This window comes from Lolium perenne, chromosome 2 (genome assembly GCF_019359855.2).
Source record: "Lolium perenne isolate Kyuss_39 chromosome 2, Kyuss_2.0, whole genome shotgun sequence".
Taxonomy (NCBI): domain Eukaryota; kingdom Viridiplantae; phylum Streptophyta; class Magnoliopsida; order Poales; family Poaceae; genus Lolium; species Lolium perenne.
The window spans coordinates 244,359,522-244,383,305 of NC_067245.2; the positions used below are offsets into that span (position 1 = coordinate 244,359,522).

A 23,784-nucleotide genomic window follows, 5' to 3' on the forward strand; every position below is an offset into this window, starting at 1 on the left:
TTTATCGAGAAAAGCACAGTGCCAATAGGCAATAGACTCCACTGTACAGACTGTACTGTACTACGTCGCCGCACGGCCACTTTTGGTGGTGGACGCAGCAAACAAATCCGGCAAAGTCAAGCAAGCCACCACGCCAGCCGGCCAGCGCAACCGCTCCCTCCCACCATAAATCCGGCCCCGCCGCGACGACGCGGCCACCATCCGCATCCGCAGCGCCCCCATTTTCTCCTCCGCGCATCTACGCATCGCCGCCTCCTCCCACCCCAAGAGGCCAGATTCCACAGTCTGTTCCTCGTCGTAACCACCTGCTGCAGCAAACCCGCGCCGCCCGCCCGCCAAGCCCGGGACCCGCTACCGCTACTCCGACGCCCGACCATGGCAGCTCTCCTCCGATCCGCCGCACGACGTCTGACGACGGCGCCGGTCCGCCGAGCAGCCTTCTCAAGCGCCGCCGCGCCGGCGCCGGCGAACGGGCGCGAGGGGGTTATCGCCGCCGCGGCCGTGGCGGCTGCCGGGTCCGGGCTGGGGCTCTGGCTCATGCCCCCGGGGTTCGCCGACTCCGGCGACGCCTCGGCCGGGCAGATCTCGCCGGCCGAATCAGCCGGCGCCGGCACCAGCGCCGTGGAGGAGCGGCACGAGAGGAGGAGGAGGTTCCTGCTCGGAGGTGAGCCGGCCGTCCCCTCTCTCCAGTCTCCCCTGCTGTACCCCGGCTTACGGTCTGTCGGTGGTTCCAGCGGCGTTTGGTCGATTCGCGCGGCGCTGCCGCGGTTGTTCCCGTGGTGTTTTGCATATCTTTTCCGTAAAGCTACGCGCTTTTTTGCATAATTTAAGATCACTTTTCTTGGTGCTGCTGCTGCCTTTTCCGATCGTTTATCCGCACGCCACCGTTGGGGGAATAAATTGTCAGTGCGTTTGCGATCGGTACGGTCCCGGCCTTGCTGTACTAATCTGCTTCCAGATAAGCGATAAGCCAACTGCCCGCCACCAATCCAAATTGTATGACGCGTTCTGCCGTCTCTAGTGTAGCTAGTACTACTTCTGTTTTCTGGTCGAACACCACGCAAGCATGATAATTACGTGCATTTATCGCTATCATCCAACTGTGCTCATGCCTAGTTCTGAATTTGAAAGTTATGATGTTCTGATCAAAATTATCCGCTCTTGCTGCAGACTCGTACCGCAGAAGGGTGTTCTTCAACTACGAGAAACGGATCCGGCTACTCAGCCCTCCTGAAAAGGTGGAGCATCATGCGCGTACTGCATTTCAGTACGGCTCCGTGTAATTTTTATTTCTGTACTTGTTCTAACGTTGATGCTCTTCTGGACAGATTTTTGAGTACTTCTCGTCCGTGCGAAAGCCAGACGGGGAGCTGTTCATGTTGCCTGCTGACTTGATGAGAGCAGTAGTTCCCGTCTTCCCTCCATCCGAGTCGAATATCGTAAGAGAAGGGAGACTCAGAGGGGAACGCGACGCAGGAGAATTGCACTGTGCTCCATCCAAGTTCTTCGCCCTGTTCGACACGAACACCGATGGTCTCATCTCGTTCGCTGAGTAAGTGAACTGTCATTCATCTTGTTTGACACGGACAGAAACACTGTATTATAGAATTATTGATATGGTATTTCTTGCAAGTATTAAAAGTTTCAAAATTAATAGATGCAATATAAGAACCATTCACCTAGGTGACAAGATTTGTTTCTCATTAGTCACAAATGAATCACTGTTTGCATAATACCTATTTCTAAGTGGTTTATACTCAGTTGGCTTGACGATGATTTATGCTGCTATGGCAGGTACATCTTTTTTGTTACATTACTCAGCATTCCAGAGTCAAACTTCAGTGCGGCCTTCAAAATGTTTGACATTGATCTAAGCGGGTGAGTTCTATTTCTACCCCAGTGCTTTGTCTTAGTAATATGTTCCAGCTGCAGAATTGATATGTATCTGCCATGTAATCATACTTTGATCAATAAACCTGTTACGTTTTTTTATTGCATGTAATTAAGCACAGCTCTTTGGTAGGGGAAGATAAAAAAAACTTTAATAGGCCGTGTTTATGTATCAAGTCTCTAGTGGCTTCAATCCAGTTTTCTTTGTTTATCGTGTAGACATTGTTTTGTTTACTGAAGCTGAGAAAGGTATGTTTTCCCTTTTGTTCCCTTGGATTTGTGCATAAACAAGATACATCTGAATATTGTCTTGTTTGTGCTATATTATTGTTTACCTGTGATCATTCGCGTGCAGTTAATTTCTCTTGTCGCCCAGAAAAAAGACCTGCTCTTTATGAGCATGTTCAATCATCTGGCTTGTTAGTTGATGGTAAAAGAAGGGTATGAACAAATTTTGGTCAGCTACTTCTTGGCTATTTCTTGGTCCTTATCTGTGAGTTGTCACTTCCAGGGAGATAGACAAAGAAGAGTTCAAGAAAGTAATGGCATTGATGCGGTCCTTTAACAGACAAGGAGCTGCCCATAGGGATGGCTTACGTACAGGATTTAAAGTTGGCCAGTCTGTGGAAAATGGTGGGCTGGTTGAGTATTTCTTTGGTAATGATGGGAATGAGCCTCTACACTTTGATAAGTTCACAAGTTTTATGAAGGAATTGCATGAGGAGGTGATTTCCTTTTTCCATATTCTTAAGCAATCATCCATTGTTTTTATCTCCCATACTCTATAGTTTCTCTCACTTTGTGAATCTCAGCCCCCCTACATTTTCTCAGTCTGTTGGTTCATTTCTCTGCAGGTTATTCGTCTAGAATTCAGTCATTATGATGTCAAGTCAGTGAACACTATCCCAGCAAAGGATTTTGCACTGTCCATGGTCGCTTCTGCTGACATGAATCACATAAGCAAACTACTTGATAGAGCTGATACGTTGGGCAATGACCCTTATCTCAAGGACGTACGCGTCACCTTTGAGGTTTGACTTACCACCGTGTTGGTCTTTTCCACATAATTATCTTCTCAAGTGATTCTTATAGATGTTTTTCTGGAACATTAGGAGTTTAAGGCTTTTGCTGATTTACGTCGAAGATTGGAACCTCTGACGATGGCTATATTTGCTTATGGGCAAGTAAATGGGATGTTGACAAAACAGGATCTACAGCGTGCGGCACAGCATGTAAGATTTTTTTACTAATTCTACGTGAGCAATACTCAGGCCTTTAGTTAATTGTCAAACTGTTTTTTTTTGTGGCCAAACTGTTAATTGGTATTCCAGCAGTTCATATGCCTAGAAGTGTAGTATGTAACACATTTTCTGACTGTTTTCATGCCTTCCCTGGTCTGCGTTATAGGTCTGTGGTGTTGAATTGACTGACAGAGTGGTGGACATCATTTTCCATGTGTTTGACACGAACCGTGATGGACACCTGAGCTCTGAGGAGTTTCTGAGAGCGCTGCAAAGACGAGAAGCTGATGTTCACCAGCCAGCGAGACGAGGCCCTGTGGGCTGGTTGAAGAGTTCTTGGCTTCCGGGGATGCTGCTCTAGTTTGGTTCTCGCAAGATTCTTTTTCTTTAGCCTTGGATTACGTGCCATCTCAATGGTATGTTTGCCAAGCTTAGGTAACATAAAAATTAGTTCTTTCTGTCACTGCTCAGGAGAGATTTTGCTGTAGATATCGTGTAGGTTAGTCGAAGGCTGGCATACCGTATAGCAGTTGTAGATAGTGTCTTTTGTAGTATCTCTGGACATGGTAAATTGGTGATGTATTATTATATCTAATGTTGTAGATGGTGTCTTTGTTGTACTAGTAACTTTGGACATGGCAAATTGGTGATGTATTATTAGGTTTCAAACCAAACCTTGTGTCCATCGCTCTTCCATTTGTATGCTTTATAAATGCATTCATTATGGTAGTTTAGGACTGCATATCTGCTGATAATTCTTAGAGCATCTCCACTGGTGCCCCAAATAGGGAGCACTGGCACGCCATCCTTCATTTGGGAAACGGGTTCCCACACCGGGCGGCCCGATAGATTTTTTTTAGCTAAAATAAAGATTTTTCATTTTAGATATATATTACAAATTTGCTACGTTGTTACGCTTGTAGCCTACCGGCCGTCCGGCGGTGCGTTGGACGGTCCTGCCCGGCTGAATCCTAACTTCTCGTACGCCGCGCACCGCCTCTCCCGGTCCTCGCATAGCCTTTCCCTATGCTCGGCGGAGAAGCGGCGGTCCGCCTCGATAGAGAGGTCGACGACGCGGCGCCACCGCTCCTCGTGGGTATGGGCGTCGTTCTCCAATTTCTTGAGCGACTTGAAGGACTCGAGGATCCCCTTCTGTTGCGCCGTCTGCTCCTCCGCGTGTGGCCTATCGTCGGACCAGTCGAGGGACTCGTCGCTCTTCGCTTACGCTACCCCCGCCGTCGCTTCCTCCTACCAGGCCGCCAAATCCGCGGCCGCCGCCTCCTGCTGCAGCTGCACCTCCAGCTCCTCCCGCCGCCGTTGGTGTTCCACCCTCTGCATCCGCAACTGCTGCTCCAGCGCCTCCACACGCCGGCGCAGTCGCAGTTCATAATGGCGCCTATGCTCCTCCTGCACCTCCCGGCGCCACGCGTTCGCTTCCCGTAGCCGCTGCCGCTCCGCCTCCTGCTGGAGCTGCTCGTCTGCGACAAAAGCATCTACGGTCGCCGCAAGCACCGCCGCTTCCCACTGCTCATATTCTGCGAGTTGCGGGTCCTCCTCCACGTCGTCGAAATCGGGGGTGCCTGCAGGTGGAGACAGAGGTGGAGGCAGCACGCGAGAGTACATGGTAGAAAGGCGACGAGTCATTTTAAGCTACGGCGGCGGCTACGGTGTTCGTTGAGCGGAGATTGCATTTATAGGCGACGCCGAGTAAGCGCGGGAAGCGGCGAGAAATGGCGGAAAGAACGAGCGGGAAATGCCGTGTACGCGCGGGATCCGGCGTGGCGCGAGGTGCCTGCGCACCCGATTCACGCCCTTTGCGAAGGGGCCGACATGGAGTTACCGGCGCATCTATTGGACTCGAAATTGCACCAGCATGACTGGTATCTGGCGTGGCGTGAGGCGCGCCCTTTGCGAAGGGACCGGCACGAGATTACGGGCAATTCTACTGAACTCGAAATCGCGCCGGTACTTTTTAGGATGCCGATGTGAGCCTAAAAACCACGCCGACCCTAAAATAGCTATCGAGCGCACCAGTGGGAGATGATCTCTGAGTGTGATGGGGCAATGGTGAGATTGCAACCTCAGCACGCTGGCCAGCATTGATGAGATATGGCATGCTAGAATAGCTGCCAGAGAGCAGCGGAGGCAGACTTTGCTATATCAATCTCACCGGATACTAGGATGAGGTTTGCCAGTGCCACGGTAAAGACGAGGGAAATACTGGAACCTGATCGACATATTGGTTAGTGGTTACCGGTTGTAGTTGACATCGAACCTGATTCATACAAATCTTTATAGCACCAGGCAAACATGTTTAGTGACACCACCAGATATTTACACGTACCATTACATACCATCCCAAATGCGGAGGAAGCACAAACATATTTACAGTTGTTTCTTCGCATCAGATTTGGCAAGTAACCAGACGGCATAAGTAAATACTTCTCGGTCTATTCAGATCAGACCCGTAATTCAAAGACCTATGTACAGACATGCAGGGCCGTTCTGCCTGCTCTAGCATATGAGGTGGTTATGTACAGGCGGACAAAGGTGCCAATTACCAGATTACTCTGGTCGCACGCTTATCAGGTTGGGAAGGGCAGCCAGCTGAATCTTCTTGATCTCGCATGCCGTAACCTTGCAGGACTCCAGGAACAGCGAGCGCAGGTTCTGCAGCGGCTTCAGATGGTGGAGGCCAGCGTTGGACACCCGGGAGTTGGACAGGTTCAGCGAGACCAGAGCAGTCAGGCCTGTGATCAGAACATAACTGTGAGATCATCATATCAGAGTTACCAGTAAAATAGAAGCACAAGACAGAGTGCAAATAACATATACCTGAAATAATCTCCAAGGTTATGTCTGTAAGGTTTGCATTTTGGGATAGGTTGAGCAACGTCAAAGCTTTGAGGTCCTTGATATTCTTCACTCCAGCATCTGTGATCAACCCGCCGCAGACCTCGAGAGACTGTAGACCTTTGAAATCTGAAACAGTAGTAGTCATGTTAGGTACCGTACGATGCTTCAGGCCTGTCGTCTGGGACAGTTTCTCGGCCAGAAGCCAGAACCTTTGCTTTTCCAAAAGCTGCTTTAAAAAATTATACCAAAAGCAAATCTTAGAGTGACTAAGTATAGACAAAGCTTATATAGGTACCAAATAAGGATGCTAAAGCCAGAAGCTTTGCTTTCCAAAACCAACCAAGATATGCACCAAATAGGGATGCTAACATGCTCAGGAACGGAGGAAAGGGGGAACGAGCAGGGGCAAAGCCACCCCCAACTATCTAAGTTCTTGAGAAATGCTCTAATACTCATGCCCAGATCTGGCCATGGGCAGCCCGGCCCGAGCGGCCCGGCCCGAAAAACTCGGGCCTGGGCCGAGATATGTTGGTCCGACACCCGGGCCGGGCCGGGCCTGGGTAGCCCGAAAACTGAGATTAAGCCTACGTCCCGGCCCACGGCCCGGCGGCCCGGCGGGCTTGGTGTGTTTTTGGCCAGGCCGGGCCAGGCTTGGGCCGATTGTTTTTGCGTCGGGCCTACCTCGGGCCGGCCCGAGGCCCGGCCCGGCCCGACACATGCCCAGGTATGCTCATGCCTATACTTAGTCTCTTTAAGCAATTTTTCCCCCTCCAACAGGAATAATCCCCTTCCAAGGCTACCATCCCTGAACATGCTGTCATTCAAAGGCTGTAGTGTAGGGGATTTGAGAACATAAATCTTATTACCTCCTTACCGAAATATAAGACTTTTAGAAAGCACTTAGTTTTCTAAAAAGGCTACATTTTGGAACGGAGGTAGTACAATTTATGAATTTCTTGAAGTTACTTTCAGTGCCATTCAAGTGAACAGCTGAACACAGCTCAATATGCTGTTGTTGGCATTCTCCAGTGAATTAACAATTCCGTTGGCTCCAACAGATCTTAGATATGAATCAAATTCTGAATGTGCATACTTACATCTGAAGCAGCTTGTCCCAGAATCAGTTATACGAGCTCCAAATAGATCGAGGTGCGTTAACCCAGTGAGACCTGCATTAACCAATAAAACCCAACCCAATCATTAGTGTGAGAGACAACAATATCAAGACCGGGGAAATATGAGAGACATACTTGTAAGAGCAGCTAAGCCATTGTCTGTGATTTGACGATTATCAAGATTAATTGACTTCAGTGAATTCAGGCCAGCAATTTTCTTCAAACCAATATCCGTAATCAATGTAAAAGAGAGATTCATGCTATGCAAGTTGCGAAGACCTGCAAATGTAGAACAGTTGCATAACTACAGCGAATTATGCCATGAGCAAAATAATATCAACAGTAAGGATTCAGGCACAGACATCTAATAAATAACACTTCGGCGCTGTAATTAAAATGAATGCCATGGCTCAACTAACATGTATTGAGAGCACACGTAAGAATCGTTCATGTAGCAGGACAAAGAAGCGAACACTGTAATGGAAAAACTGCCCTTACAATCAACTTGAGGGCAATCAACTTGGAGTTAAGTCCATGTTTTCTTACAAGTTGAAGTCCACGTACCAATCAACTTGAGTGTTTCGTTAACACACCAATCAGCTCCAGACATGGCAAATAGCCAAGCATACCACTGTTTGACTTACCGGCATTGTCCCCTCTACCACTATAACTTTGAGTAGCATGTTTGAAAAAATTACTGAATTGTTCAGTTGTGTGAACATATACCAGTGATTTATGCCCTGACATTAACCCACTTGACCATAATATAGGTAAGCAGCCCAGACAATGACAAGAAAAGCTATGAAAGAGAATGCATGGGCTCCAAGATGAAAACAACATTGGAATAAGCACATTACTAGAACTGACGTGCATTTAACAACCAACCATGTAACCCTTTATTTGACCGAGAAGCCGACGAAACATAACTAGATACAATGCGGAGTTATGGTGCTGATCTAGCTTACATTAAGTTCAATTTCATCAAATAGATCGCCTGAACTACTATAAACATATGCAACTAAAAGAGAAATTAAAGGAGAGTCCATATATAGTTGACATATAGCATTTCCAAAGTTTAAACAGACCAGAGAGATGACGAAGTCCATTGCTCCCGACTTCAGTGTCCGACAGTTCCAAACTTCTTAACTGCAAAAGGCCTAAATCACAGCAAAATGTATCAATTAGTGCTTTGCAACAAGAAATCTCAAGTTAGATTCATAGGGAAAAAAAAGCCCCCACAATACTATACTTGCTAAATGTAGACAAGTTCCTGTAAATTAAAATCATATGCCATTCAACAACAGTAAATTACGATTTACTAATTGTGCTCGTCAGCATTTAGTAAGACAAGAGGTAAACAGAGTGAAAGTGAGACATGCTACTGCACTGCAGGCAATTCTTAAAACATTAAAGAACTCACCTTTTAGGTGTAGTAGCCCCTCATCGCCAATCTTGCATGAGTCCAAGTTCAAACACTCCAAACTGATCAGTTCTGGAAGGAAAAAAGAACATCAGAATAAACGGTCCCAACATTATGCATTGTTCAATATCACACCCATGCCACGGTTCCACTGTACTTCTCCAACGTTTTCCTTTACCAAATATTTTTCTATAAAATTTAATTTTTCTCGCCCTATAATCTAGCAAATGGATAGAATGAAATTCAGAAAATGCAAAATCCTCTTCGTATTCTTTGGCATGTCTCTACTTTCGTCTTATCAGCATTTTTGTGCATGCGAAAAAATTAACGCTTATTTCTCTTGAAGAATGGGAATGTAAGAATATCAATATTAGAATTTTCAAACGTTGTCAAATAATAATTTAATATAAGGATAAACAATGAAGAGTCCTCACCTTTTAGATGAACCAAGCAAGCATCTGTAATGCGGTTGAACCCTAAATTAAGAACCTTCAATTTGACAAGACCTGCAAGGCAGCACCAGCCAGTGAGCTAAAAAAAGGTGTAGCCGTGCAGAACAAAAAAGACACTATTGAATAGATTCAGCAGACGCAAAGGGTGCACAATATATACTCGACAGAATAGTAGGTGAACGAAATAAAGCATTGAGCGTCTATGAATTTAACTACCGAGTTAGACATCTACATTACAGAGGAGACATGTATCATATTTGGATGCCACCACACAAGTAACAAAGAGTCATGTTCACCAAATGGTCAGCAATCAGTATCATATTTACCTTCCAAGTTCTCACAGCCTTCATCATATATGCCACACCTATTCAGATTCAACAAGACCAATGAAGCCATTCCTGAAATAACATGACTATGAATGAAGTTTAGTACCCAACCGGTGAGCTAGTAATTTGTTTATGTAATTGATCCAAAGAATGTTACAACATAAATGAGTATAACAAATCAGTAAGTATGCCACAGTAAATTGTAAGTTCAGGCTTCATAACTAACTATGTCCTTGTGAAAGGAACATTTAACTCCTCGAGGTAACACCTTTTAGCGGTAGGACGTACCCAGTGCTGAGAGCTCCCGCACTATGCGGGGTCTGGGGAAGGTGTTAGTGGCAAGCCTTACCCTCATGAAGTGCAATGTGAGGAGACCGCGACTCAAACCTGGGACCTCTCGGTCACAGGCGGTGAGGCTCTACCGCTGCACCAGGCCCGCTGCCCACATATGGTAGCATAAAAGCACTCTCAGGTCAACTAGTATGTTACTTTGACATTCTCGTTAAACTTCAGCTGCAAACTTTTCAAGACCTCTATGTTATCTTTCATTCTTTCTAACACAACATATTTCTCCGGGGCATGAATTCTAGAGTGCACAGAATGAAAACCAAAGACTGGCAATGAAACTTTTTTTTAATAAACCGACGTGAAGTTGTGAACAAGTTCATGACATACACACTTCCACAGATCCCTAAGACCAAATCCTCCTGCTTAAAATTACATAATGCATTACACTCTATACAGTTGTTGGCACCCTTCAATGGGCAAGCAAAATGCTCTCAAAGATTTCTCAAGACTAAAAGAGAGATATTTATACAGAAGTAGCATTGACAGTAGGGTGCTCTATCAGGAAAGAATGTAAGACCTGATATAACCTCCAAACAAGCAGAAGTCACTGCACAGCCCTCCAGATTTAATTGAGATAGCTTGGATAGACCTAAAATATCAAACATGTAACATAAACACAGTGAAATTAAGATGAACCCCGAGGTTACTAAGTAAATAAAAAAAATGAGCACGCATGTTAAATAGTCAAACCCTTACTTAATACAAAGTCAATCAACCTTCCACCAGAACAGAAGGAACTTATTTGGGGTTACCTTTCAGATAAGAGACACCACGGTCGCTTATTTTGCAGCAAGATAGTTGTAACTCTCTCAAATTCGTAAAATCTACAGAAGGAAAAGGGCATTGCATTGTATATTAGTATATGTGATCATATAGATTGGTCTATACAAATTATGGGAGAGTTGTGACCTGATAAATACTTCATATCTGAATCTGTGATGCAGTTACAATATCTCATGTTCAGTGTTTCCAGTTTTGTCAAACCTGTAAAAGAATCTTATATTACTGCACCAGACATAAGTAGTTATTCTGAGTTATCTGCTACTGAACCAGCTGTGAATAATTAGGTCGCGTGCCAGTTCGACCACAGATAAAAATAAGCCTCATTTATGTCTGGAAATGAAAATGGAAAGAAGAAAACACTCCGGGTGCCCCTATCATTATGGCACCCTAAAGTAGCTGGTACACTCAAGTCTTACAAGTTGAAGTACATAAGGTCACTGAGGTATGGTTAATAAATTCAGGGAACAAAAGGACACCTTTCAAATGAACAAGGCCGCCATGAATATTCATACATCGCTCAAGGTCCAGATTTACCAAATTAACTAAGTTTGCAAAGGCTTTTGCTCCTTCTGGGGTAACAGCAGCACATTTCTTAAGGCTCAGCGATGTCAAGTTTGAGAGGCCTGCAGAATTAAGATATCTCCATGTTCAAAGATTTAATCGCAGAGTTCACCCCGGGACTCATACGGATAACAGAAAGCACATCTATTGGACTATAGCCATATCACTTACCTGAAACTGTTTTAAGTCCCTGTTCAGAGATTTGATCACAGTAATTACATGCCAAACTTTGCATATTCGAGCAATCCTTGAGAAGGTTCAATCCACTATCAGTCACATCGGAGCAAGATATGTCAACAGATAGCAAGGATTGCCCTTGAGAAGCGACTACTTCCATCCAAGCATCCTTCACTCCAGGGTACTCCTCCAGACAAATATCCTATACCGAATAGTAGAGAAGGTAAATAAAAGAATATAAGTCTATCTTAGCCCTCTGTATTATGAACAATTAGTTGTTGTAAACTTAAAGTTCCCATCACATCAACCAGGCCTTTATATGTGTAATGTAATTTATTTTTTTCAATGCATATGTGTATTATAAGAGTGAAAAAAAAAAGTCATCTTAACAGACATTTCTTGTTGCTTTTTTCATGCTCACTCAGCACTTTATAACACTATTCTTATCAAGCTTGTAAAACTGTTTTGAGCTAGCTCGTAGGACATAAAAATTACCTTGGTAAATTTATCGTATAAGCATTGAAAATTTTCTTACCATTTAACGAATCCCATTTGGTAGTCAATTTGAGATCACTTAGGCAGTTTCTATCTTATTCCAAGTAAGATTACATTTCTTGCTCAAGGTATAAGTTGCAAGCCAAGCTTCCAGTTTGCTTGATGAGCTAGGCCAGAAAAGAAAGAAACATGAAACTTTCTATCACTCTGGGATGAGTTAGCACGCTTACAGGATATATTTGACCAATGTAATTTTTACTTCCTATGAACGAGCACATAAACGACAAGCTTGCTACGAATTGCGTTATAAATTGGTGAGTGAGCCTAGCAAAACCAACAGAAATGTCTGATAAGATGCCTTTCTTCCCTACCCGACAGAAACCACATTATATATACATATAAAGGCCTGATTGATGTGCCAAACCAGACATGAACTCCCCGATTGCTGAGTGTGCCTAGGAAAACTGCGTGCTAAACAAGTAGTACTGAAATTTCACCTGCAAAGCACAGTCGCGAAAAGCTCCCAGCAACTCCTCAGTGAGGTAGCTACACTCCACCAATTCATTGAATATCTGCTGGCTAAGATCCCTGGGCAGCATGGAGAAATCCGAATACCTGCTTATGTCCTGCAATCACCCAGGTGAAGATGTCAGCAGCGCCGCTTCACCGAACCTGAACATACGAGAGATCACAGGGTTGACTACCTGACGGACTCTGGCCACGCAAAGTTCGACCAGCGACGGGCGGCGGCCTGGAGCAGGGCCGTGCGCCTTCCGGAGCACGTCGGAGCTGCTGCGTGACAGCGTGTGCAGCAACCATTTGAAGCTGCCGCTCTTGGAGAACTTGACACTGTACAGTTCATCCTCATGGACCAGCTGGCCTCTCTTCCTTGAGCAGGCGCTGCCCATGATGATGGAGTTCGTGTGCTGAAACAAAACCCAACCACTGCCTGGATATACAGTTTCACAGACTCAGAGGTGCATATCTGAGGTGCCGGCTGGTTCTTGGTGACGATGTCACGATTCTCTAGCATCCATTTCCCGGCGTGACTACGACTTGGACTCGTAGATTTTGCCTTCTACGCCACCATCCTGCATCATCAATAGAAAAATAAATATTATAAGCTCTCTAATCTTGACTTGCGCTAACATCAAGGAAATCCTACCAGATTGTGTGCAGAAGCAGTCAAACAAAACTAAACCTCGAGTAACCGATTTGGACGCAAGTGGTTTATTTCGAGTGAAGTGTTATCCCCCACGCAACGCAACTGAACCCCCCGTCCCAATCGCTACGAACCGCGAACCAATCCTACACGCAATCGCGCAACGAACCCCGACGGATGAAAGCAAGTAAGCGGCGAACCCATACGCATCAAACCACCGCTCCTGCTGCAGAGGTAGGTACGATTGGTGAAAACAGAATCCCCAAAATAGCTGAACAGTATCGATTGTTGTGGTAATCACGGAGGGATGGAGGGAGAAACGACTGCGAAAATGCCCCCCAAAATTCATGCAGGAACAACAAAACCGAGGACTAAGTCTTTACCAGCATCAACGGGGAGGAAGAGGTCGTTGGGCGAAATCACAACTAACCGGAAAAATGGCAACCGAGTTAGTTAGTTACATCGGAGATTAAAACAAAATTACCCGATCAGGCGAGGAATCCGGCCACCAGCAACCGAAATCAGGCGAGGTTTAGCCTGGGATTGATTAGCAGAGCTCGACGAACCCAGGGACCGAAATCATCATCATGGTATCGTAGTATCTAATTCCAATCCGGCGGCGAGCGAGAGTGACGACACGAATGTGGGGAGGGAAAGGTGCAGAAGAAATGGCTTATAGCGAGCAAGACCCGGAGCAGCGGGCGAGCTCCACGTGTCGCTGAGGGCTGACTGATACGTCGGGCTACCTGCTTTTACTCGCTGACATGCGGGGCCGCTTGAACTCTGTGGTCGGGCTGTCAGTGGGTGATTAGTGGGTAGGATGCAATGGCATGGGGCCACATGGAAGCGGAGGGGATAAGGCAAAGAAGGTGGGGTACCGAGTGGGCGCACGGCACCCCGGATTGTGCTGCCGGGCTTTGTGGGCCCGCCCCTGAGACTATTGGTTTCTGTTAACTGCATACACGTGGGCCCCGCGGTTTTACTGCGTCAAGTCCTTGATTCTCGGTCAGACTAGTACTGAACCATTTTTATTTACTTCACATCTGAAAAAAATACTCCACCTTCCGAATTTAGTTTAAATAAATTTATGAAGTTTAACAAAAAATATTGAAATAAATTAACATTATATAATATAAAATCCTAAAATCATAAGAGCGCAGCTGCGCTAAACGGATGTCCTAAGCGCACCCTCGCGCGTCCGTTGGATCATAGCCTAAGCGTGGAGGTATCACTGGCCATTTCTGGTTGGGAGCTCTACTCTTCGCCCTCGCTTCTCCCCCCATCCCAAAATCGCACGCACCCACGCCACATCCATCTCTGGATGCTACGGCTCTCCATCCCTCCTCCATTACGGCCGCCACTACGCTCCCTCCCCCATGGAGTCTCACTCCGCATATGACAGAATGTCCACACACGTGCCCCGCGGAGTGCGTCCACGACTAGCTCCCAAGCGAGATAAAACACGGGGGAACCGTGCCTTTGGCTAGCAGAATAGATCTATATATAAAGGCCATGGTGGTGAATTGTGTAAAGGCAAAAAAGAATAGATGAGAAGTGTGAAGAAAGGCTAGACGAAACCACCGTTTGGTTTTGTTAAACTTAATATTGATGCTGAAGTGAACCTGGATACAAGAAGGGCTACATCGGGATGCATCATCCGAGACTCTACAGGTCACTTCCTGGCAGCATGTCAGATTCCGATCGAGGGGATCATTGACGTCACCACGGCGAAGGCCCAGGCAGTTCATGACGGTCTCCGGCTGGCTAAGCGAATTGTTGTAGGGATTCGTAGCATAGAAAACAAAAAAAATCCTACCGCAAGAACGAATAACAAGCCAAGATCTAATCTAGTAGATGGTACCAACGAGGTGAAGATCATCATACCCTTGAAGATCGCTAAGCGTTAACGAGATAGATCTCGTGGTTGATGTAGTCGATCACTTGCCGCTTGCAAAAGTGCGTAGAAGATCTTGACGGTGCCACAATTGGGAAGCACCTCCGCACTCGGTCACACGTACGGTGTTGATGACGACGTCCTTCTCCCCGTTCCAACAGGAAGCGGATGTAGTAGATCCTCCTCGGAATCCCGCCAGCACGACGGCGTGGTGACGGTGGTGGTGGAGATCTCTGGCAGGGCTTCGTCGTAAGCGCTGCGATAGAAGAAGGGAGAGGGGGTAGATAGGGTTTTGGAGAGGGGGGTGCTTGGGCGCCGGCCTTGGTGCCCCTTGGGTGGTGCGGCTGGCTTGATGTGGTCAGCGCCCTCCCCTCTCCTCCTCTTTATATAGGTGGAACTGCTAGAGTTGCCCCAAAACCACTTTGGAGTCCAACTCCAAAACTTACCATAATGGGGAAACCTAGGTCAAGTGGGATTGCTCCATTTCCTTGCGTCTTGGTTGGCCAACTAGGTGGAGTCCACCATGGACTCCACCTTCCCACTTGGTGGGTTGGCTAGGACTGGTGGAGTCCCTCCGGGACTCTACCGGCCATAGTGATTCATTCCGGATGATTCTAGAATCTTCTACAACCTTCCATAAATGCACCCGACCATTCCCAAACTTGAAATGTGACTTCCTATATATGAATCTTATTCTACGGACCATTCCGGAACTCCTAGTGATGTTCTGGATCCCATCCGAGACTCAGAACAACATTCGAACTCTATTCCATATTCCATATCTACTTATAACGACATAACACCTTAAGTGTGTCACCCTACGGTTCGAGAACTATGCGAACATGATCGAGACTCCCATCCGATCAATAACTAATAGCGGGACCTAGAGATCCATAATAGCTCCCACATATTCAACGATGACTTCGTGATCGAAAGAACCATTCACATACGCTACCGATTCCCTTTGTCATGCGATATTTTACTTATCCGAAGTTTGATCGTCGGTATCTCCATACCTAGTTCAACCTCGTTACCGATAAGTACTCTTTACTCGTACCGTGATATGATATCCCTTGTGAACCAGTGACATGCTTCCAAGCTAATTGCATGTCATTCCACCGAGAGAGCCCAGAGTATATCTATCCGTCATTAGGATGGACAAATCCCACTATTGATACAAGTGCCTCAGCCCTATACTTTCCGAACACTTAATGCCACCTTTATAACAACCCATTTACGCAGTAGTGTTTGGTGACATCAAAGCATCCATCCAGTGTAGGTGATTAACATGATCTCATGGTCGAAGGATTAAGTTACTATGCATATTAAAGCCTGAAGCACAAAGAACTAAATGACTTGATCATATGCTACGCTTACTATGGGTGTATGTCCATCACATCATTCACCTAATGATATGACCTTGTTATTAATAACATCCAATGTTCATGATGAGGAAACCATGATCATCTATTAATCAACAAACTAGTTTAACAAAAGGCTTACTAGGGGACTCCTTTATGTTTACAAAACACAGAAGTATTGAAAGAACGAGATGTCGCCTAGAGGGGGATGAATAGGCGTTTAAAAACTCTTACAGATTTGTCTTGTAAGAATGCAGAATTAAACTAACGTTTAGTTTACAAGCATAAATCCTAAATATGCTAAGCTCAACTAAGTGTAACAATAACAACTAGAGCTAAGCAAGATAGGCACAAGATATATGTAGCACAAGTGATAGCAAGATATATGTACTTCAAGCACGATGGCTATCACAAGGAAAGAGAGCTCGGGTATAGAAATAACCGAGGCACGCGGAGACGAGGATGTATTCCCGTGTTCCCTTCCTTTGCAAGAAGGTACGTCACGTTTGGAGGAGTAGAGGTCCCACAAAGGATTCCCCAACACCACGAATGCTCACCCTATTCTCCGAGCCACACCCACGAAGGATAATGGCCCTTTCCTTACGGTTAGCTTTTCCTCCACTCCGGAGATGGCAAGCTCCACAACCACTTCACAAGCTCCACGAAGGAGAAGCCTGGGCCTCTTCACAATCTTCCTTGAAGAGATCACCAGAGCACCAACCGTCAAGCCAACTAGGAGGTCTCCCTCCAAGAGTAACAAGCTCACGGTCTCTCACTCGAACTAATCGTGGTGGAGAGTTCAACACTATGCAATGATGCAAAGCAAGAACACTAGAGGTGTTCAAATCCTTCACACTCAAATCCCACCCAAGCAACAAATGCTAGGATGAGATTAGAGGGGAAGAACAATGGAGGAAATCAACAAATGACTCCAAGATCTAGATCCCAAGAGTTCCCCTCACTTAGAGGAGAAATGGATTGGTGGGGGTTGTAGATCTAGATCTCCTCTCTTAGATCCCTCAAGAATGAGCAAAAATCATGGGAGGGAAGGGAGAGGAAGCAAGCTCAAGAGGTTCAACAATGGTGGTCAAAAAAGTGCTCAAGAACCCTAGAAAACTGTTGGGGAAGAAGCCCCTTTTATAGCAAAACGAAATATGACCGTTTGGGGCAGATCTGGGAGTTTTTCGTGCAGCCTGGCGTGAGAGCAGGTCGACCGGGCCAGGGACCGGGCCGCCTGGCGGGAGAGCCGGCCAGACCGGGCCAGGGACCGGGTGCCCCTGAAAGCCCCCTGGAAACCGTCCGGTTGGCACCGGTGTGGGAGCCGGTCTGTGCCGGACGAGCCGGTGAGACAACCAGCGCCACCGGGCCAAACATGAAAACATGGTTTACAAAAACCATGATAACTTTTGCGTCCGTACTCCGATTTCGATGAACTTGGGCTTGTTGGAATGAGACCAACAAGCCCTACAACATTATGCATAGAAACATCACTGTCCACCCACGGAGTAAAAATCATAAGATGAATGTTTGACCTATCTATAAAAGAGACACAGGTAAAACCTCCAAGCTTGAAAACGCAATAGAAGATGCATATGGATTCCGTTTTCGATGAACTTGGACTTGTTGTAAAGCTAGCAACAAGCTCAAGAACCTCACACAGAGAAACACCAAGAAGCAATAAGATTTATGGAATGCAAAGCATGCAAAGAGTTGAGCTCCCTAAGACGATGTGATCAAGTTACCCAACCGAAAGCCCCTCTTGATAGTGCAACTATGTATCCTATAACCCGGTCTCCCAACAACCACCTTGAGACCAGTAAAAGGAAAACCTAGCAAGGCCATACCTTTGCCTTGCGCATCCCACTTGATCTCGATGATAGCTCTTCAATCTCCACTCAAGCCGGAATGCCTCACTTGATCATTGTTGCTTCGTGAAGACTCACAAATGCTCCCCCATACACCATGATGGGAAAGCTCCATTGATGCACATCTTCACATGTCCATTATCACCAAAATGGACGGCAAGATTCAAGCATATGATCCTCTTGAGATGCTCAATCTTGAACTTGCCCAACTCAACCTTGATGACGATCACCACTTGACGTCATCCTCTCATGGGCTATATGAGATCTCACTTTTGATGCATGCCCATGGAAAGATACCTAACCCACATAGACAACACAAGGGAACATATATGATGGGTTAGTTCATAAAGCATAATTGACACGACTTACCCTACCACATGACTTCTCGTGGCACATTCTTCATGTTTCATGTGTTGACCAAACTTGAATCTATTATTCACTCTTTGTATTTGTCAACCTTGTATCTTCTCATGCTCTATCATACTATCTTGAGGTGTATATAGAATTCTTCATTTGCTTGCATGCTCTAAATCTTAGTCAACCATAGCTCAACTTATGAGACTATCATGACACTGACTTAGATCCATAACTTGAATTCTTCACTTGGAATCAAGCACTCAAGATCTTGATCATTCATTGCTTATCACATAAGCTAGAGCATGGCTAATATTGAGTTCCACATAAGAACTCCATCTTCATTTCTTCTTCTTGATCATATCACATATATATCTTTAAATCGATGATCTTGATGCCAATACACAAGGTATATCTTTATCTTCATGGCATCCATACTTGAATCCAACACATGGACTACAAGTAGTACCTATGGAATATTCCTTCATATAAACTCAATGAAAACATTAGTCCATAGGGATTGTCATTAATTACCAAAATCACACATAGGGGCAATATACCCTTACAATCTCCCCCATTTTGGTAATTTATGACAACCACAATAAGAGAGTTTATATAATGAATATTAGAAACAAGTATGCAACTTATCCGAGAATAAGTTGTATACAAGAGGTTGTATTTGATATGGTCAAGTAACACGAAGCTACTAGCCCATATCAAAACCAGCTCTACTCACACAACTACAACTAATGCAAGGGATGTGAGTAGAACCAACATATATAGAGCAAACTCCCCCACAATGTATGCACGTGTGATGAACATGAATTTATTGCATACATTGTCAAGATTAACCTTCGGGACAGTTTCCACTATATATATATACACCCATCCAAGACATATAAATATGGAATACATGAGAGGCAAAACACTTAAGCACAAACCAAACTTAAGTATGAAACCATTCCCTTAAACCCTCTAAACTTCTCCCCCATTGGCATCAAGTGCCAAAATGGGTGAAAATTTTAGAAAGCCAATATAATGTGAGTTCCTCCCCAAGTGTGCACTTCTCATAATTTGAGTAGAGTCAAATGCACATATCCAATGACGAATACTTGAAGGAAGTCAAACCATATTGAGGATCAAGGATTGCATAAAGATAACATGGTGACGAAGGCTTCAATAAATAAAGCAAGCAATCGAAGATCCAATTGGACAAACAAAGATATCATGATAAGAGAGATATAGTGCTTTAAATAAAATAAGGAAGCTCCCCAAGGTTCGTGCATAATTTATAGTGTTTGCATTTGAATACAATATGCACAAACATGGAATCCTTACTCCCTCTATATCATTTAGAACACAACCAATATAAAGATAATATGCTTATCAAGAATAACTCGAGTCCAACAATTACGAGATATGAGTGCATGAAGAAAAACAAATAAACAAAGCACTCATAAAACTTCTTTACCAACACCACTACGAAACAAAGGATAAAAGATGGTCGGCAAAGAACAAGGATATCAAGGTGATGGATTAACGCTCTTATGTATATAAGTTTCTAAAGTGGAAAAAGTGATCCATAAAGAAACATGCACACACAAGAGGTTAACAAAATAAATAAGACAAGATATCCAAGATGAAGTCATAAAATATACCAAAGGATGTTTGCTTAAGAAGCATATATAGCCTATGGCTCCAATTTTCACTTATGGTATATGAATGAGCTTCAACCAAGAAAATCTCAAAAACATCACAATTGACAATAAGAGAAGTAAAGCTAGTTAGAATGTTTTGAGAGAGGCAACAAGTATCACAAATATGGATTTATTTCGCAATTTTTTTATCAAAATTGCACATAAGAGTTCTTTGAGGAATTGATATGCAATAAATTGCTAGAGGGCATATTTGGGTAGGTGAATCATAAACATGATTTTTATATATTCCCAACATATGCATCTTCTCAAAATACTCAAACAATAAGAAGTTTTATTTAAAAGGATTTTTTAATAACCGCAATAATTTCAAAATAAAGAACTTCATGTCAAGATGCAACCTACAAGAGGTTGGATGCTATATGAGTATGCATGAATAAGATACTTGTTACCGAGATAGCAATGGCATGATGTAGTAGATAAGAGTTCATCGATCATCCTAGCTTGTCTCCAATTCTCATATGGTGACAACACCTTCCTTATAGATGAGACAAGCCTCCATTGCATCTCCAATGTACCTAAAACGAAATTCAAGTACATCTTGGCCCCCAAACTCATTGGGTCCAACATGGTTAGACTAACTACAATATATATGACACACTCCATATAAATATGTGCATATTTAGATGAAATTTGAATTTCATGGACATCTTAGCCATTTAGGATTTGATGGAGTATACCCTATATAATGGATCAAAGAAAGAAAGCATGCTATAAATATAAATAAATTACATATAGGCACGCACAAAGACTCTAAAGATCCAATAAAGATACACTTTGGACAAAACACCAAATAAATTCAAGAAGGCATAAAGGTGTGACCAAACAAATTTGTTGTCCAAATTATATTAAAGAAGCAAATCACAAAAGATTTGTTCAACCATGTTCAACAAATGAACTAAGTAAAGATCATTGAGCATAAAAGATGAATAAAGCCACACATGCTCAAATATTTATCTCATTCAAGCAAATAAAACATGTAAGAAGGAATGAGATAGCAAACTCCCAAAATAACAAGGTTCGAACAAATAAACCAAACCCTCTACACTTTTCACAATGGCACAATGTACCGTAAAGAAAACGTTTGTCTTCCAAAACGAATACTTGATATGAATCAAAATAATTTATCAAAAGATTTTTCAAAGGGACAAGGAAGACACATGGGAGCAACAAAGATTTTTTGGAAATAAAGTAAGGAAATAAGAAGCAATCCAAGATGAAGATGATCCATAAATTCAACCATATACAAGGTTATCAATTGTCAAAGACAATGAGAATATTGGAATTAACTTCCGGTGGTATATTTCAACAAGGATAGAAAGGATCAACTTCACAATAAAAGGCATAGGGTAAGTATATAGAATTAAGCACTATGCCCGGATGAAGATTCTTGATAGCTTCAACTACTCAAACAATCACGCACGGTAATGATTGGGATAACTTGAAGCAAATGGTGTCTCAAATAAGATATAGAGATATGTATTTGAGGAAAACTGTACCAAGAATTTCTTACTCAAACAAGAACCATAAGATGAGCAATAAAAGCTTTTTAATACAAGTAGAGCTTGTTTGAGCAAACATGCCACCTAGGATCAAGGTAATTAAGAGTATCAACTCTAAGTGGCATAACCTCAAATGTTCAAAATTTCTAGGCTTGTGATATGTACAAAACATATTACTCCCCCATAATGTGATAAAACATTTCTTCTAGTTAAGAGGCAATTAAAATTCGATTAGAGATGATGAAATGAACAATAGAATTTGAATTTCTCATGAGTATGACACATCACATAGTGACTAGATAATATTGCAATATCAATACTAAGTGGTGATATCCATGTACACACATTTTAGAGAAAGAGAGATGCACAATGCATATCACTCCCCCAAAATGGGATGTTCCACTAATCACTCAAAGAGAGCCAAATAAGATTTCATCAAGATGCAATAGGCTCACAACAATACACAAGTATATAATGAGTCAAACAAACATACTTGAATATACAAGATAGGTAAGTAAGACACAACACATACAAACACATATTTGGTACAAAACTAATCATGCGAAGGGGCAAGTAACTTACAATAAATATGATGAGTTGAAGTATAAGTTCCCGCAAAGAGGAACATTGGATATAAGATATAGATGATAATCCTTATGACTTGGCTTGATAAAAATATAATACATGAAGATCCCTTAATTTTTCATGAAGTAGCCAAGTCTCCAATGCCCTCCACATGCACCTATTGATCAAGTTTGAGCTTGTTGGTCCCCAACCAAGTTGGGTCCTAAGAGGTTAGTCACAATAGGCTTGGCAACCCAAATGGTTCTTTTTTTGAAGCCACTTTGAGTTCCAACAAACTTGGCAAACACATTGCCATCCTTATCCTTACCAAGAGAATAATCGTTATCAACAATGATAGAGTTGGATAAGGTACCACTTAAACATGAAGAAGCAAAGTGCCCCTTCTCACGGCATAAGTAGCAAGTGTTCCCCTTTCTCTTCTTTATTGATTTCTTCTCTTGGGGAACTTTATCTTGATTCTTCTTGGGAAGTGGCCTATCTTCGACTTGAGGTCGAGCATGAGCTTGACCTTGACCTTGTGGCCGTTTCCCTTGTTGTTTATCACTCAAGTGCTTCTTCTTCTTCAATGCACATGATCTAACATGATGCCCTTCAACCTTGCACTTGAAGCAAACCAACTTGGCCGGATCCTTGACTTTCTCTTGGCCCTTCTTCTTGTTGCTCATGCCTTTGGACTTGTTCTTGTTGTTGGAGTTGAATCCAAGTCCACTCTTGTCATTGGGGGATTGTTGCACACTTAGCATCTTGTCAAGTGCGGATTTCCCTTCATGATGTTTTCCAAGTATTTCTTCAAAGAAAGGACTTGGGCCTCGAGCTCTTTGATTTCCTCTACATGGTTAGTAGAAATACAAGTACTAGAGGAAGTATAAGCTTCATTGTTAGAGCAATAAGGCAAGGCAAGTAATCCAACACAAGGTGTATCAATAGTTTGACTAGATGGATTACAAGGACTAGCACATGGAAGTATAGCATTTGTAGTAGAGATTGTGCTAATGTCCACATGAGGATCACAAGATGTTATATTAGTGATACTTGCCTCATGAGCTAACTTTAGCCCATCATAGGAAATTAGAAGATCATCATGAGAGCCCGAGAGCCTTTTATGACTTTCTTCCAATTCCCTATAATTGCTAGTTAGCAACTCAAGTTGAGCCCTTAGCTCAACATTCTCCTTTAAGATAGATGCTTCACAAGAAGTAGAGTTAGTAGCACAAGCATCAACAGTAGACTTTTCATTTTCAAGCTCATAGGATTCAATTTTTTGTGTAAGCATAAAATTAGTATGCTTCTCATCTTTTAGCTCTTGCTTGAGGACATTGAATCTCATTCTCCCATTTTCAACATGGGACTCCAACTCCACTATGGTTTCCTTGTATTTATTCAAGGTTTCCATAGAGTGTTCGAGATTAGCACGAGCTTCTTTATTACCATGAAGAGAAGCATATATCATCCCCATATCATGCAACAAGGTATTATATTCTTCATCATTATCATCATCATCACTCTCATAGTTAGAGGAAGTGTTAGGTGTCAAAGTAGGAGATACCTTTGATCCATTTGCCATAAGGCACATGTGCATACCGGAGGATGAAGATGAAGATACTCTTGAATCCCCATTTGAAATCGTGTCTTGATCCATAGAGTGTTCAGTTTCCTCTATATTGTTAGTCAACAAACAACTA

At 43.6% G+C, this 23,784-nt stretch overlaps 2 protein-coding genes across 3 annotated transcripts; one reads left to right on the forward strand and one right to left on the reverse strand.

Moving 5' to 3' along the window:
- Positions 1-276: 276 nt before the first annotated feature.
- Positions 277-3,754, forward strand: LOC127335461 (calcium uptake protein, mitochondrial). The gene is made up of 8 exons (XM_051362112.2): positions 277-664; positions 1,171-1,238; positions 1,329-1,552; positions 1,795-1,878; positions 2,402-2,615; positions 2,745-2,921; positions 3,003-3,122; positions 3,298-3,754. Exons 1-8 carry the CDS (start codon positions 376-378, stop codon positions 3,490-3,492), a joined length of 1,371 nt encoding a protein of 456 aa, XP_051218072.1. The 5' UTR covers positions 277-375; the 3' UTR covers positions 3,493-3,754.
- Positions 3,755-5,394: 1,640 nt separating this feature from the next.
- Positions 5,395-13,467, reverse strand: LOC127335462 (uncharacterized). Of its 2 annotated transcripts, none has more exons than XM_051362113.2 (16): positions 13,311-13,467; positions 12,369-12,755; positions 12,162-12,290; positions 11,164-11,371; positions 10,908-11,054; positions 10,558-10,632; positions 10,401-10,472; positions 10,166-10,237; positions 9,301-9,372; positions 8,957-9,028; positions 8,523-8,594; positions 8,188-8,259; positions 7,238-7,381; positions 7,085-7,156; positions 5,967-6,113; positions 5,395-5,881 (listed from the first exon to the last, which is right to left on the reverse strand). In XM_051362113.2, the coding sequence occupies exons 2-16, from the start codon at positions 12,570-12,572 to the stop codon at positions 5,697-5,699; spliced, it is 1,743 nt and encodes a 580-aa protein (XP_051218073.1). In that variant the 5' UTR covers positions 12,573-12,755; positions 13,311-13,467; the 3' UTR covers positions 5,395-5,696. The 2 variants fall into 2 exon arrangements, with proteins under 2 accessions (XP_051218073.1, XP_051218074.1); XM_051362114.2 differs by having other exon boundaries at positions 13,210-13,451.
- Positions 13,468-23,784: the final 10,317 nt, after the last annotated feature.